Genomic DNA, 16,116 nt, shown 5'->3' on the forward strand with positions numbered 1-16,116 from the left:
CCTGTGATTCCTTCCTTATCTGAATCCCAAGTGAGCATCCTCCTGTGCTTCCTGCAGCCCCGTGCAGGGGTGTTGCTGTCTCAGCGGGCACATCTCAGCTCACCAGAGCTCTTATTCTCTAGAAAAGTAGCAAACTGATGTTTTGAGATGTTCTGCCCTAATTTTTCCTCGTTATTCCCCATTACCCAAACCACAGCTTGGATATTTGCCAAATTGGGGTGGTGATGTCCTTACCCCCTGCCTGCTGCAGGCAGGTGAATTTCTGGAACGACACAGACAAGTGGGAAGAGCGAGGACTGGTGTAGAGGGAGTTATGAGAGAATTAAATACCATTAACCATGTTCATTAAGCAATTTCAGGTACAAAAGGAGGCTCGAAGGCAGGTTTGCAGGCCCTTGCTTTTTAATTTCGTTTCTGTTCTTTCTGCCTCCTGCCAAAGCTATTTTCTCTCTGGCCACCTAAAGAGGCAAAGTCCCTCTTGGGGCTGCTCTGGACACCCTTGAACAGGCTCCACACAGAGTGCCACGGGCTCTTCCTGAGGATCTGTGGGGAAATCTGGGAAAGAAAAAATGAGGATTATTTCACCTCAAGGGAAGGAAACCTTGGGCTGAAAGCTGCTGTCTGCCTCATTGGCTTCTCAGCTCTAAACCAGCAGCCTGAGGACACACACCAAAGTGTGTCCATGTGTAGCAGCACCTTCAGGAAGATCTTGTGGTTGCTTTGGAAGTGATTTCCTACTAAAATGTCCACCTGTTCTCTTACCAGAGCCAGGCCTAGTGCTTTGGACTGTCTGTCCCACAAGTGGTTCATGGTAAGTTTATCCTGGTCCTTTATTAGTCATTACAATAATGAGGTTGGAAGAGACCTTTAGAGGGGTGGCTCCTAAAGCTGATGGATATTTGCTGGTTTATTTTTTTCCCATGGTCTCCCATTTTCTGTGCCACAGAGGAGCTCAGGCTTGGCTCCCCAGGAAGAGGTTTATATGCCAGGATATCTTTCCTTTCAAAGGATAAAGATTTACCGCTGACATGAGCAGATATAACATGGAATCATTTAATTTGGAAAAGCCCTCTAAGGTTGTGGAGTCCAACCATTAACCCAGCACTGCCACGGCCACCACTAAACCATATCCCCAAGTGCCACATCTTCTAAATCCTTCCAGGGATGGTGACTCCACCATCCTGCCCTGGGCAGACTGTTCCAATCCTTGGCTACCCTTTCCAGGAAGAAATTTTCCCTAATATCCAAACTAAACCTCCCCTGGTTCAACTTCAGGCTGTTTCCTCTTGTCCTATCACATGTCAAAATAGGAAGGAACCTGTGGCTTTGCAGGGCAAAGTTATAGTTTATATTAAAATGCCACTAAGGGGAAGAGCTAAAAATTAACAATAAAAAAAGGATTTAATGACATGTCTTGAACAAGGGTTACTTTTATCACTGATTTTGTCTGCAATTTAACTATGAAGGGATTGTAGCATTTGGTCTACTGTAACTTTCCTGAATTAAACAACTCTGGAAGGAGGGAATCCTAGAGAGTTACTAGGAAATGAAGCCAGGTTTTTTTGAACCAATGATTTTCCTCTCATTCTACCTGGCAGCACAATGTCCCCCTCGAAGCAGCTCATTTCATTAATACCAAGCAGCTCAAATTCATTGTGGCTCGGAGCAAGTGGCAGGTGAGTTGCCCTTATCTATATTTTTGTTATATAATTTATATAATAATCTATAATAATCTATATACCATATAATAATATGTATCACAGGTTATTTATATTATATATTATCTAACATATAATATATAATATATAATATATAATATATAATATATAATATATAATATATAATGTATAATTATATTATATATATTATTATTTATTATTTATTGCATATTATATTCTTATATACTATATACTATATATTATATAAAATAATATTTAATATGCAATAAGCTATAATAATATATATAATCTATATTTTTGTTATGTATATTTTTATTTACATTTGAATCTTTGAAAGTCTTTTGGACTTGGACAGAGAGCTCAGCAGAGATCTCAGCTTGGCTGTGAATGGGGAGTAAACCCAGGAGGCTGCAGTTGAGGGATGTGTCAGGAACTAATTATCTAGACTTTTACTACCTGGGAAACACTTGGTCTCATGCAGGTGCCTGTAAAACACAAGGTTGTGTCTGATTGAGGTGCCCTCAGCTGCCTTTACTGAATCAGTGCTGAATTATAGACAGGTTCCCAAAAATGCCTCTTTTCCTGAAGTTCTCTAAATGATGGGATTGATTGGCTTCTGAAGATGCCAGTTTCTCCCTGCTGGCTGGAAGGGGAGGGCAGCTGCCCAATTTCAACTGAGATGTCTCACATGGCAGAAGTTAGAGCAGAGGAATCCCACCTCCTGCACTGTTGGCCTAAGTCACTGTAGGTTGAACTGGAATCAATGGATTTAAGGTCATTGATTCCAGCAAGTCTTTCTTCTGATGTTTTCCATTAAAAGTGCCTTTCCATCTGCTTTGAGTGGCCAGATTGACTTTGGAAATCTCAAGCAGGCTCCTGCTTCCCTGTTCACAGCAGCAAGTATGTCCCCTGAAGTCAATTTAGTTTCACGTCTGTCAATGAGGGAAGAGGAAGATTTGGAGAGCAAATGAGGCCCGGATTGGTGACATGTACAAAGGGTTGGCAGTGTGTAATTAAACTCGTGGGTGAGGTAATTAGGAGTTCAGGAGTTCATTTGGGTATGTTTGCTTTGCCATCCTCCCACCATATCTCTGTCTCACTGTGCTGTATTTTGTTTGGCTCCCCAGCGGTCTCTGATGTGCTACAAATCCATCCTGGTAATGAGATCTATCCCAGAAATCCTGGAAAGGACCCACGACAACACCTCCTTGGCCATCTCCCGACACCTCATTGAGGAAAGCACTTCATCCAGTACCAGTGGCTCCTCTTCAGACAATGAGAACTCGAATTTCCCCAAGAAGAGGCACTTTGGCTCCACCCCGGAGCTGCACTTGCCCGTGTTTGATGCACCAAGTTATCGGGAGCCTCCAAAACGTTCAAGTGAGCAGAAGCACTCCAAGGCACCAGTCCCTCCAGTAAAACCCATGAGGAGGAAATATGCTTCCATGAAGGCTGAGGTGGGGGACAAATCACCCACAGAAAGCAAAGAGCTCATGGCCAGTGTTTTCCAGGAGAAAGAGGAGGGGCTCCATCCCAGTGTTCGAGGCGAAAGAGCGGAGCCATCCCAAAGGAGCGGTGCTGCTGAGCCTTCATCCGTGAGGGCTTCCACGGAAAGCACATCACATCCAGGTCAGAAGGGAAAACCAGACATGTCTTTAGCTGATCAGGAGAGAATTGAAAAGGCTGGGGATGGCACAGAAAAGCCATCTGCCTTTGTGCCCAGGCAGAGCGTCATCAAAAGCACTTTCTACAGCCAAGCAACAGAGCTCCCTGCAAGGCCACCTTCCTCACCAGGCAGGGAGCTCAGGAGGCACCTGGACAGAGCCAGGAGGACTTTCCGGAAAGGTGGATATTCGAAGGTGCCCCTCAGTGGTCTCCGTGAGCCCCTCCTGGAGCAGTTTGAACTGGAAGAGGAAGAGGAAGGAGACGATCGCAGGGAAAGCCTGCTGGGATCCTTGACCAAATCAGCTTCGTTTGACACTGCCAGGAAACCACCACATCCTGCCATTGCTGGTGCCAGCAGGAGCCGTTCCCTGGACGACTACAGGCTGAGAGCCTCGAGGTCACTGAGGGAACAAGATATTTTGGAAGAAGACTGTGATGTCCTGTCCCAGGAGAGCTGCCCTGAAGGCAGTGACCACTGTGACATTTCTGCAGGGCCTGGCAAAGGATGTTCTGTAGACACATCAAAGCAGGAGGAAGTCAGGAGAGCCAGCAAGGATTGTTCAGGAGAGAAGCCCTCTCCTTCCACACATTGTGAGGGTGATGGGTGCCCAGCTGCTTTTATGCAACAGGCTGAGGGACTTCCAGTGTCACCTCACAGGAGTGAAAATAGGAAACCTTTACTGAAGAAGTCAAAAGCTACTGAGATTGAGGAGGATGTTGAAGATTTGGAAGGCAAAAGCCCCATTCTGACTGCCCAGTGCTCAGACACAACTGCATCAGCAGCCCAAAAACATGAGGGCATGGAGGGTAAATCTTCCTCTGACATCACTTTTCAGGAGGGCAAAGAGTCCATTCCAACCCTGACACAGTCAGAGGCCACCTCTGAGTCACCTCCCACGAGTAAGGGAGGTGTCTATGTGCCCCAGGAGTCTGCTCACAGCACTGACATCCACCTGGATCAAAAAGGTGGAACGTTGCTGATCAAAAGGACAGCCCCAGTTCCACCTTGGAAGGACAAAAGGCAGAAACATTCAGGTGAAAAGACTTCTGCTCATGGCGTTGCCGAGTCTGAACTCATGGAGCATGAAAGCTCTGCTGTTCCAGCAGAACAGACAGAGACCGATTCACTTCCAGTACATAAAGATAAAAGTCAGGAACTTCCCGAGAAAAGTGTTCCAGCAGCTCCTGTCTCGCTGGGCAAGCGGCCAGGTGCCCTCACAGCTGGTGAAGGGGCTCCTCAGAAGGTGAAGACCCGCAAAGAGGTGAGATCTGCTGTCCTGGAGGAGGAAGGGCTGGGTGTGACAGGAGTCACTCCACCATCAGCCCTTGCTGGTGGAAGCCAAGCTCACGGGAAGGCTCCTGTTCATGGACTCACAGCATCAGCCAGCCTGAAAGGAGGGCACCTCGCTGTTCCCAAAGTCCCATCACCACAGTCAGTGCTGAGTCCAATCTCCGATGGAGCACGGGCTGAAAGGGAAGGGCCAGCTCACAGCAAGGGGAGGTTTGCTGCTCTGAGGAGTGAAAGCTCTGCTGTCACAGAGGTTGTTCCCAGCTTGGCCCATGAAGGAGCCAAACCCCAGAAGGTTCCTGAAGGCCGTGCTGTTCCAGAGAGCAGACACACAGCGGGAACAGTGTCCTCCCAAAGCACTGCTCTCCCTTCAGTCTGTCAGAAGGAAAAACGAGAACATCCATCCCTTCACAGCGAGGTGAGATCTGCTGTGACAGCAAGTGGAAGCCCAGCAACTGCACAGACCACGTCTGCTCCTTTCCCCAAGGCTGGACATCGGGAGTTGGAGCAGCACAGGGCTGCCAGTCCCGGTGCGGGGATTTCTGATGGTCTGGGGGGTGCATTAACTGCTGCACAACCAGAAGGTGCTCCAGCTTCAGCCTATGAAGTAGAATACGAGGAATATCCAAAGGTCCATGGTGAGGGTGGAGGTGTTGCCTTAGAAAGTGGAAGATGTGACGCTGGAAAAGCTGTCCCACCGTCGCTCCGCAGGGATCGCCGTCAGGAGCGGTCACATCACAGGTCTTCCTTTTACAGTGATGAGGAGTCTGCTGTGCTGGAGGGCTTGGTGGACGAGATGGTTTCCCTCTCTGAAGAGATGAATGTTTGGGCAGAGTCAGTTTCTGGAGAGAAGGAGAGCAGAAAGCACATCTCTCCTCCCACACAGGTGTTCTACAGAGGCCCAGGTAGCCAAGCACCCATGGACACCTCCTCCCCTTCTGTAAAACAGGGTGAAAGAGGGGAAGTCTTTGAGCAGGATGACCTTGAAGAACCCTACCTCGCTGTGAGTGAGGAGTTAGAGGTACTGGAAGGGCAGGGAGCACAGACAGTTCCTCATGAGTGTGAACACCTGGAGGACTTGGCGTTTGAGAGCCCCCCTTCCAGCCGAGCCAGTGTTTCCTCAACAGAGAGCTTGGACACTGGGAAAAGACCCAGTCAGGTGTCAGTGACCAAGGACACCGGGAAACACCCAGAAGTGTCTCTGGTGAAAATCAAAGACCTGTCAGATGAAACCCCCAGCACTGGCAGCGGCCCTCAAAAATTTGACATCTCAGAGGTGGAACCTGCCTACTTGAACTTCTCTGACTTGTACGACATTGTCTATTTTCCGTTTGAATTTCTGAGCTACAAGAAGCCTTCGCCCAAGCCAGTCCATAGACGGTTTATTCCTCTCGGTGAAAGGGCGAGGTCCCCTCCTGCAGGGCATCTGCACAAGGATAAGAGGCTGTGCATCAGGGAGCAGGCAGAGGACAAGAACAGGAAGAACCGTTTGGAAATATCTGAGGACTCAAAGGCAGCTCACTTAGTAGCCATGGGGAAAGGGCCAGAGAGCCATAAAGAAATGTATAGCTCCCAAAAGGACTCCAGTGGGAAGCAGAAAAGCTCTTTCCACACCAAGCCAGGACTCTTTAAGCCATATGCAAGGTCTCATTCCATGGAGCTGTCAGTGGAGCAGAGTCTGAAGAAGAAAGTAAAGGCTTCTGTTGCCCATATTTCAAGAATCCTAAAAGGAAAGACATCTCCTGAGCCAGAGGCAGAGGAAGGTAAGTATTTCACTCTGCTCCTTCATAGATTTTCTGCTATAACTAGGCTCTGATAAAGCTGCCTTTTCATTTTATCTGAGGCTGTGGTTAGACTGGGGTTGTAAAACTGGCCGTGGCAGGTTATGAAATCAGCAGTTTCCAGCTCCAGCACTACCCCTCTGTTACTGGGTTACTCCACTGCAGAGGCAGATGGGTTAATCCACTGATGGAAGGGGCTCAAATTCCCCTGTCTGAAGTTGCACAAAAGCAGACCAGGACTGGGTGATGTTTTCCTTGCTGCAGTTATCATCTGACCATGGTGAATCTCAAAAAAATAAAGTGACTGGGAGAAGCTGGTGAAGTCACCCTGGTTATTGGACATCGGGATCTGTCCTTTCTTCTCTGCCATCCCTAGATATTCCCTGTTCTTCCAGGACACTGTTGTGTTTGTCACAGCTGTCACAGCCTTCCCTGCTGACTGAAGGCTGGTTAATAAGGGAACCTGTGAGTGATGAGCTGTTTATGTGTGAATGGAGGAGCTGTCACTGTAAATTGATGCCACGGGGAGAAGGGTGGCCTTGAATGACTTCTCATCCTTTCTCAAAACAGAGTTTGGTGAGCTGGGAAGTGAGGCAGCAGAAAAAGAGCTGTTAATGGGGGCTGAAGGATCTCTGAAGAGGAAGTCAGCACTCTCCTCATTCAAGTTGCCAAGCCTCATGCCAAAGGAGAAAGGTATTGCTGTGGCACAAGCCAGTGGTTTGTTTTAGCATGAAGTGTCAGTAATGAAAATCCCAGTGCTGTGTGAGGCCAGTTTCTAAGGATGGATCTGCAGTGATGGTCTGGAGATGACCTGGACCAACTCATGTAACATGGGCCAGTCTCCTCTGTTTACATCACAACTAGGACCTTGATAAAAACCTGTCATGGCATTGTTTGCAAATTGGAGCCATTCCAGGAAGCCACTGCAAAGGAATAAAATCCAGGTGTAGGATAGAAAGAGAATAAAAGGAGTATCCATGGGTGGGAAGGCAGAGGCAGGGAACTGTGAATTCCTATGCTCCAGTCCTGAATGGATGTGTTAAGTCCAGACATGCTGTTACAGAGCTATGGAATGAAAAATAATGGGGCAGCACCACGTGGTGCATCAGTGAAGCTGAACTTGCTTTTTCCCAGACAAGTTTCCCCTTGACTCTTATCAGGAGCATTTCCCAAGGTCAGACTAATGTCCCAGCACTTAGCAGAGCCCAGGCAAACACTGGGAAGGGCAAGTGTGGGAGGCTGGCAGCTCCTGGCAACGGGGGAGAAAAAACCCCTGGAGTAGCACAGAAGAAAACATGAGCTCCCCCTTTGCCATGGAGGCAGGAGCAGATTTGATGCTCTGTGGGGTTTTTCCTCCTTTCATATCCATCTTTCATCTCTGCTTCTCTCTTCTTACGTTGTCTTGATCATGGAATCATTTAGGTTGGCAAAGACCTCTAAGATCATTGAGTCCAACCATTCCCCAGCTCTGCCAAGGTCATCAGTAAACCCTGTCCCCAAGTGCCACATCCACATGTCTTTTAAATCCCTCCAGGGGTGGTGACTCCACCACCGCCCTGGGCAGCCTGTTCCAATCCATGATGACCCTTTCCATGAAGATAGTTTCCCTAATATCCAATCTAACCCTCCCCTGCTGCAACTGGAGGCCATTTCCTCTTGTCCTATTTGATCCCCTCATCCTTGAAATACCATCATTTAGTTTTGCCCCCACATTTTGGCTCGGCCAGGGGAACACTCTTGCTGTGACATGATTTCTCTCTGCTCTGAGCTTTTCTGCTGCCTCAGCTGTACCAGCAGGGCTGGGCAATGCAGGTATTCCCTATGGACTTCCCAAGATCCATCTGGGTGATCTTGTATGAGCAGTCACACTGTGTCCCTGGGGCTCCTGCGCCTGTGCTCAATGCCCAGGGTGTTCTCTGACGGGTGGTCAAAAGGATGACAAAGCAAGAACCAGAAATGTTCTTGAACAATTAGAAAGGTTTTCTGACGTCCTGCATGCATTTGTTTTCCACATAACTCTCCTGGCTATTCTGAATTGATGTTTTTTCCTCTCTCCTACAGCCCCATCCTTCACTGATGAGCTCATGGACCAGGCTGCTGCCGTGGGACAGTGCGTGACGCTGTCGTGCCGGACGGCAGCTCACTCCTCCCTGCACATCAGCTGGTTCAGAGGTGACACTGCCATCCCTCCAGGGAGTCCCTGACCTCTGGGACAGGGGTGCAGGGAGGGGTTTAGACACCTTGGAATCAATTTTCAGGGTGCTTATCTCTCCTACCTTCCGCTTTTCAGACGGGATCCCTGTCCAGAGCAGCAGCCGGATCCTCATCTCATCCACCCTCAAACACTTCCAGCTCTTAACTATTCTCTCTGTTAATCCTGAGGATTTTGGTATTTACACCTGTGTGGCCACAAACTCCCTGGGCTCGGCATCCACCTCTTGTGTCATAAGAAAAGCAGGTAAGAGGAGAAGCAGCTACAGAAGCAGGTGTTATAAATAATTCTGCCCCAAAATGTGACCTGTAAATACCTTTGAGGTGAGATTTCTGCAGGGAGGTGCAGAGGACAATCTCTCCCTTGCTGTAGTCCACAGCCTTTGCTGTCTGGTAGTGTGGCACATATTGCAGGGTTCATTCCCTCTTCTTCACTCTTCTGGATCCAGAGCCCTCCAAGACAAAACTTTAATACTGAGTTTAAATTAAGGTTGGGTTAAATTGCTGTTTCTCTAAGTGGGTGCCTATATCTACATATAAAACATATACATATATATATATATATATATATAAAAATATCTGTAACCGAGACATGCTGGGTTAGGGTTTTGATTCACAGCAGTGCTGCTCTTAACAGTCCCTGGGTTTTGTGCCTCCTCTCAACAGAGGTTCCTCCCAGCCCTCCACCCCCTGACATGGTGGAAGTCTACAAGGATGGAGTGCAGGTGGTCTGGAAACCTGTGGAGACCAACACCCCTGTCCATTACACCATCCAGTGCAAGAGTGAAGGTAAAATGCTGTCCTTACACCTCACAGGGAACATCTTGGTTTGTGTGATCCCTTCACCAGCTGGATATTTTACTTTTATTCAGGAACAGCCTGATTAACTCCCTAGTTTTGAGTTAGGAATGAAATCTGTACAGCCATCATTCAGCCATCTGAAAGTTAAGTGTTGGGCTAAATAAATATGCATCCTCATACCAAAGCTTTGCTGAAGTGTGACTCAAACTAGGTGACACGAAAGTTAAGACCAAAAAGTGAGCAGCTACAGAAGAAAATGCCTGGTTGGTGCCTGATACACAGCCTTGAGTAATTTGGCAAAATTATACATTAATAATGCCCAGCAAACAACATCATCCTATATCCAGGCTTTCTGGACAGTCTGTTGTGGAGGAAGGTGATGTGTCAAAAAGGGAGTTCATCCTCTGCTAAACAACCATGCTTTCTTTTCCCATTGGTTATGGAGGAAGCTCAGGACAAACAGCCAGAATAAATACCCAAATTTTGGCACTACTGCATCACCCCTTTGATGTTCTCTTGCAAGGGTTGGTCCAGAGCTTAAGGAAATCAGTGAATCATAGAATCATGGAATTATAAAAAAGTTTGGGTTGGAAAGGGACCTAAAGACCATCCAGTCCCACCCCCTGCCATGGGCAGGGACACCTCCCACTAGCCCAGGTTGCTCCAAGCCCTGTCCAACCTGGCCTTGGACACTTCCAGGGATGGGGCAGCCACAGCTTCTCTGGGCAACCTGTGCCAGGGCCTCCCCACCCTCACAGGGAAGAATTTCTTCCTGACATCTGATCTAAATCTCCCCTCTTACAGTTTAAAGCCATTCCCCCTCGTCCTGTCACTATGTGCCCTTGTCAAAAGTGGATGTTTTCCTGTTTAGTTACAAAAGCTTTGAACCAAATCCCCAAGCCTGTTCCATCTCTCCTGGGACTGCTTTGCTGTCGTTACTACGAATGTGATGTCTGACAGCAATGCCTTCTGCAGTCACACAAACACAGCCCTTTGGATTCAGCTGCTCCATGTTCCCTCATCTAATTCCCCAGATATACAAACACTCCCTTCTGGATTAGCATGGGCATAGGCAGTTTTCAGCCTTTTCCCTCTGGAGCTGCTGTGAGTCACTTTTTCTCCGAGGACGCCACTTTCTTTTTGTTATTCCTTTCTGACACAACAATAGGACACACTTTGTGGAGGATAGAAACACAAGTTGTTCCAATTAGGAAGAAAACCAGGAAGTGGCATCTCTAATCTTCCATTGCATTCTGTGTATTTAGCAGGAACATGCAAAGTTCCTGAACACAGGAGGATTAAGGTAAACAGGAAAAAATTCCTTGTTTTATCCATGACTTCACAACAGGCTTTTGCCAGCTGCTTCTGCAGACACTTTTCTCTATTTCCAAGCTGTATCTGCTCCTTCTTATACAAACACATCCCTAAATTCAGCCAGTACCCTGGAAAGTCATCAATACTTTGGGTTTGGGCGGTGAATTACTGCTTATTTAAAGGTTTGAGGCCTCCAGAAGTGTTTATTTGAGTGAAAGGACAGGTTTAATCTCAGGCAGTAGAAAGGAGTTGAGTTCAGCCTTGAGCACAGCAGCAAAACATGAGACACAGCAATATCTGAAATGAAAGGTCGTTAAATGTTTGCTGGTGATTTTCTCCTTCCCACCTTAGTCCCATAAATTATGAGTCCAGAATGTATCTGCAATTTCAGTACCCTGAGAAATCATCTGAATTTCATAAAAGCTGAGTAAAACTGCCTACATTTCAAACACTGGTTTTGCATGGAGAGTGTTAGTGGATAGTTCTGTCCAGGAATCCTCATGGTCTCAGCTGGATTCAGGACAGGGCCAAAAGGAAAAACAAATCAGTGATTTAGCTGGGGGTTCTGTTTGGAGTTCTTGGTGGATATTTGCATTAGAGATTGGTGCAGGAATTAGATAAACAGAAAGCACACAGGAAAGGTTCCCCATTCCTGTGTCAGAATACTGGCACAACTTGGACTTGTCAGATGTAAAGCAGCTGATTTCAGAGCAGAGTAACACAGGGACAGTGAGTGTCACCACGCACAAAAGTTGGCCATAGCAAGTTGGTTTTTCTTTCACTCTACAAGATTCAGAGAATCACAGAAAGTTAGGGGATTGGAATGAGCCTTTTTTCTTCATATTGCCAGCACATAAGTAAAGCTGGTGAAAAAAAAAACCAACAATAAAACCCAAAACCTCAAAAAAGCCACAACCCAGTGAGATCATCATAATTGAGTCCCGATGTCTTTTCTCTCTTTCCTTGGTTAAGATGGGGAGTGGACAACTCTGGCTTCTGACCTCGCTGACTGCTGCTACTATGCCAAAAATCTGCCCAAGGGGTTTATCTACCACTTCAGGATTGCCTGCACCAGCAAAGCAGGAATGGGCCCCTACAGCGACCCCTCTGCCAGCGTGAAAATCACTGGGAAGGATCCAATGGGTAAGATCAAACCCCGAGAAACCATCAGGATCTTCCTGCATCAAAACCACTGCACCCTTTTAGACATGGGCCCAGAAGTCAAGAGCAAGTGAACCAAGGCCAGTTCCACTTGGCTCAGGGTGGTTTAGGGTTTTTCTATCTAAAATTGCATTATTTTCTAATTCTGGACACAGGGGAATATGTATAAATATATCAGAAAACCCAATAAGAAAATAACATTATGTAAATAGAAACTATATGTAAATATATATAAAATTTAAAAATAAAATTAAAACCTGGGAACTGAAGATTACCTGTTGAAGACACACTCAGGTTTGATTAAAGATGATGAAGAAATGGGTCTTGGACCATAAATGTGTGGCTGGAGGCATTTATCTCTTGATATAAATCTGCCACTGGTGAAAGCCCTGGACCTGCTCTATATTATGGACTAAATCCTAAATTCAGTAATTAAGGTCTCTATTCTGGTGTTTTCCTTTGGGAATTATTGTCCTTCTGTGATGAATTTTCCAGCTGTGTTTTGTCTCTGAAGTAAACAAAGCCCAATTTACTATTTTTTTTCACTTGTTTGACTGCATTGTACAACTCATATGTTTTTAAAATTAAGAAATCCTTAATCCCACAGCAAACATATCCTTGTAACAAAGCATCCTTTCTGCCAAGAAATAGAAGGATGGTCTAACTACAATTTCCTCCCAGTGGAGAGGATTGCTCTGTAAAAATCAGTTCACAGAGATATTTTTAACTCACCTTAAATCCTCTGCTTTCCCTTGGTCCAGGATTCATCAGGGTATCTCAATGTGTCCAGCATTTCCAAGCAGATGCTTTAAAGAGATGATTTAGTGTTTCAGGGAGCGCTTGGACACAACCACACACCAGAACCAGAGCAAAAAGTTTCAGCTGCTGCCCTGAAATATCCACCCAAAAGAAGTTTCTAGTTCTCTGTCAGTGTCTTGCTGAGACCTGGTGACTCGTTATGTGAGGAGATGTGAACCAGTGGCTCAGATGTTTGATATATCACAGCACATAATATATAGTGCATCTCATACTGCCTGGAGTGGCCACATCAGGGAATTTCTGGGTGGAAAGAGCAGGATCTGTTGCATTCCAGCAGCACTGGGTGCCACAGCTGGGATTCAGGCTGCAGAGTCACCAGGAGAAAGCTCTGCTGTTGCCTTTGCTGTTGTTCATAGATAGTGAAGCTTTTTTCCACACAGAGCTGTTTTCCCACGTAATTCCTGTCCCTTTTTCTCTGCAGAGCTTCGTGCTGCAACGCAGGACATCCCAGCACCTGCTACTGAGGAAGAGAGTGAAATAATCACACCATCCGAGCCCTTCCCAACCTACCAGACCTACGCCTTCCAAACAGAGATCAAAAGGTAGAGAATCCAAATGAGTTTTCTGTGATCCAGAGGGAGATCCCACGTGTGATGGAGCACCTCTCCTATGAGGAAAGGCTGAGACAATTGGGATTGTTCAGCCTGGAAAAGAGGAGGCTATTTGTGGCTTTCCAGGACCTGAAGGGATTTACAAGGAAGGTGGAGAGGGACTATTTACAAGAGCATGGAGTGATAGGACAACAGGGAATGGCTTCAGAGTGAGAGAGAGCAGGGTTAGATCAGATATTAGGAATAAATTCTTTATTGTGAGGATAATGAGGCCCTGGCACAGGTTGCCCAGAAAAGCTGTGGCTGCCCCATCCCTGGAAGTGTCCAAGGCCAGGTTGGATGGGGCTTGGAGCAACCTGGGAGGATGGGAGGTGTCCCTGCCCATGGCAGGGGGTGGAACTAGATGGTTTCTAAGGTCCCTTCTAACCCAAACCATGCTAGGATTCTGTGTTTCTATGATTTTATGATTCTATGTGGCTGGAGTTTAGAAAAGTCACATTTATAAATGTGCTGCTCAGCAAGTGTCACTGTCTCAGCTCTCCCTTTTGTGGAGAGCAAAAGGGTCGTAGAATCATAGAATAGTCTGGGTTGGAAGGGACCTTTGAAGGTCATCTAGTCCAACCCCCTTGCAACAAGCAGGGACATTTTCAACCAGGTCAACTTGCTCAGAGCCCCATCCAATGTGACCTTGAACATTTCCAGGGATGAGGCATCTCATACCTCTCTGGGCAACCAGTGCCAATGTTTTATACCCTCATTGTATAAAAATTCATCCTTATATCCTGTCTAAATCAGCTCTCTTAGTTTAAAACCATCACCCCTTGTCCTATCACAACTGGGCAGCAGGGCAGTCACTTGATATCTCGTGAAGTGAGCCCAGGGCTAACAGAGTTTCCTGTCCTTGCTGCATCAGCCTTTGCAGGTACCAGTTTCAGTCAGGGGGTTGGGATGCAACTTTCTCTGCCTAGAAGAGAGGCACTAACTTCTGTTGCCAACAAGGAGTAATTCTCTTGCTCTCTCCTTCTCTCTCTCCAAAGGAGTTAAGCTCTCACTCCTGGAATTTAAAGTGACTGTACCATTTAGAGACACAGGAGGATGTGCAAACTGTGACAATGGATGCAATAACTCCCCATTGGTTGTGGATGAAAAACACAGCATGGGATCCTGGTGCTTTTAAAGAACAGAAGTTCCTGGCTCCTCCAGGAGCAGCAGAGAAGTTTAATGTCCCTTTGTGTTCCTTTGTACCAGGGGGCGATTCAGCATCGTCCGGCAGTGCAGGGAGAAAGTGAGTGGCAAGGCTTTGGCTGCAAAAATCATCCCTTACTGGCAAGAGGACAAGCAGACTGTGCTCCTGGAGTACCAGGTCCTGAGGAAGCTCCACCACACAAACATAGCCCAGCTGAAGGGAGCCTATGTCAGCCCACGGCACTTGGTGTTGATCCAGGAGATGTGTGTGGGACCAGAGCTGCTCCACTCCTTGGCACTACGGTAAGAACATGGAAGGGTTTTCCACTCAGGGCTGGAAAACACCTATTGCTTTCTCCTGACAAAATGGATCATCCCTCTCCATCAATTCCAGTGTGCTGTCATTGCACATGGGATTTGTTCTGCAGCATCCTGAGAGATTCAAAAATTACTTTAGTTCCCTATAAGGGAACTAAATCAGGGCCGCCAGTTGAGACACTGAAAGCAGTTTACAGTAGTTGATATGAAATCCCATCTCCCACAACATGAGGTTACTCAGAAAATCTCGTTTCTCCTCCACATTGTTTCTTAGAATGTCATAAAATGGATCTGATGAAAGCCTGTGGTTAAAAGAGAGGCAATGGTGGGCATCAGATCTGCATTTTGATTTCTGCCCAACCCACTGCTTTCTCTGACACGCAGCTCTACAACCTCCTACACTTTTTGCATCTGTAAATTTGACTCACAGGATGGGTTGGCCTCCCCATACACAACAGATTTGCTAAATGAAGAGTTGTTTCCTCTTGACTCTCAAGGGCCTGATGGGATTAAACATCCAGGGGTGTAGAAAAGCATTCTTGGGAATGGAGATAAGGAATAGAAAACAGAGCTGTCCTTTCTCCCACCAGGACATCGTACTCCGAGGTGGAGGTCCGGGACTACCTGTGGCAGATCCTCAGTGCCACCGAGTACCTCCATGCCCACGACATCCTGCACCTGGATCTCAGGTCTGAGAACATGATCATCACCGAGCCCAACCTGCTGAAACTCCTGGATTTTGGGAACGCACAGTTCTACACACAAGACAAAGTCATTACCATGGACAAGTGCATGGACTATGTCGAAACCATGGGTGAGTACAGAGTTCAGTCACACTGCTCCAGTGGGCATCCAGGGGTCCAGGGCTCAGAGATCAAGCACTGCTGCCACCCGGCCTGAGGTCCTCAAGGTTTCACTGCAAACAGCACCTACAAAGGTGTCTTACCTCAACCAGCTCCCTGTCCCGGGAGCTGCTTCTTCTTCACTCCTGGGAAGGCAGCAAAAATACCCACTGCCTTTGTGCTGCTCTCAGTGTGTTGGAGCAGAGCTGGGCTCACACCAGTTTGCTTTTCCAGCTCCAGAACTGCTGACAGAGCAAGGAGCCCTCCCACAGACTGATATTTGGTCCATCGGAATCACAGCCTTCATCATGTAAGTCAGTCTGTCCTTCCCTGCCCTGTGAACAGCCTTAAAACCACAATTCCTGAGTCACCAGTCAGGGGAGATGCATTGACTCAGAGAATTGACATCAGTTGTGCCAACTCTCCTTGGCAATGCCAAGGAAGGCTGTGGGATGGAGGGGATGGAGCTGGCTGTGGGATGGAAGGGATGGAGCTGGCTGT

The 16,116-nt window shown here is 47.1% G+C and overlaps 1 protein-coding gene across 1 annotated transcript in view; it reads left to right on the forward strand.

Moving 5' to 3' along the window:
- OBSCN (obscurin, cytoskeletal calmodulin and titin-interacting RhoGEF) overlaps positions 1-16,116 on the forward strand; it is a 183,147-nt gene that overhangs the window by 164,443 nt on the left and 2,588 nt on the right. Inside the window, 12 exon segments of the mRNA XM_027695511.1 lie at positions 766-811; positions 1,599-1,676; positions 2,807-6,395; positions 6,984-7,106; positions 8,475-8,585; positions 8,704-8,871; positions 9,291-9,413; positions 11,712-11,882; positions 13,141-13,261; positions 14,519-14,758; positions 15,364-15,587; positions 15,850-15,925. Of these exon segments, the coding sequence (XP_027551312.1) occupies positions 766-811; positions 1,599-1,676; positions 2,807-6,395; positions 6,984-7,106; positions 8,475-8,585; positions 8,704-8,871; positions 9,291-9,413; positions 11,712-11,882; positions 13,141-13,261; positions 14,519-14,758; positions 15,364-15,587; positions 15,850-15,925 (5,070 nt within the window).

Source organism: Neopelma chrysocephalum, unplaced genomic scaffold (assembly GCF_003984885.1).
Source record: "Neopelma chrysocephalum unplaced genomic scaffold, ASM398488v2 Primary Assembly neopelma1_101, whole genome shotgun sequence".
NCBI lineage: Eukaryota > Metazoa > Chordata > Aves > Passeriformes > Pipridae > Neopelma > Neopelma chrysocephalum.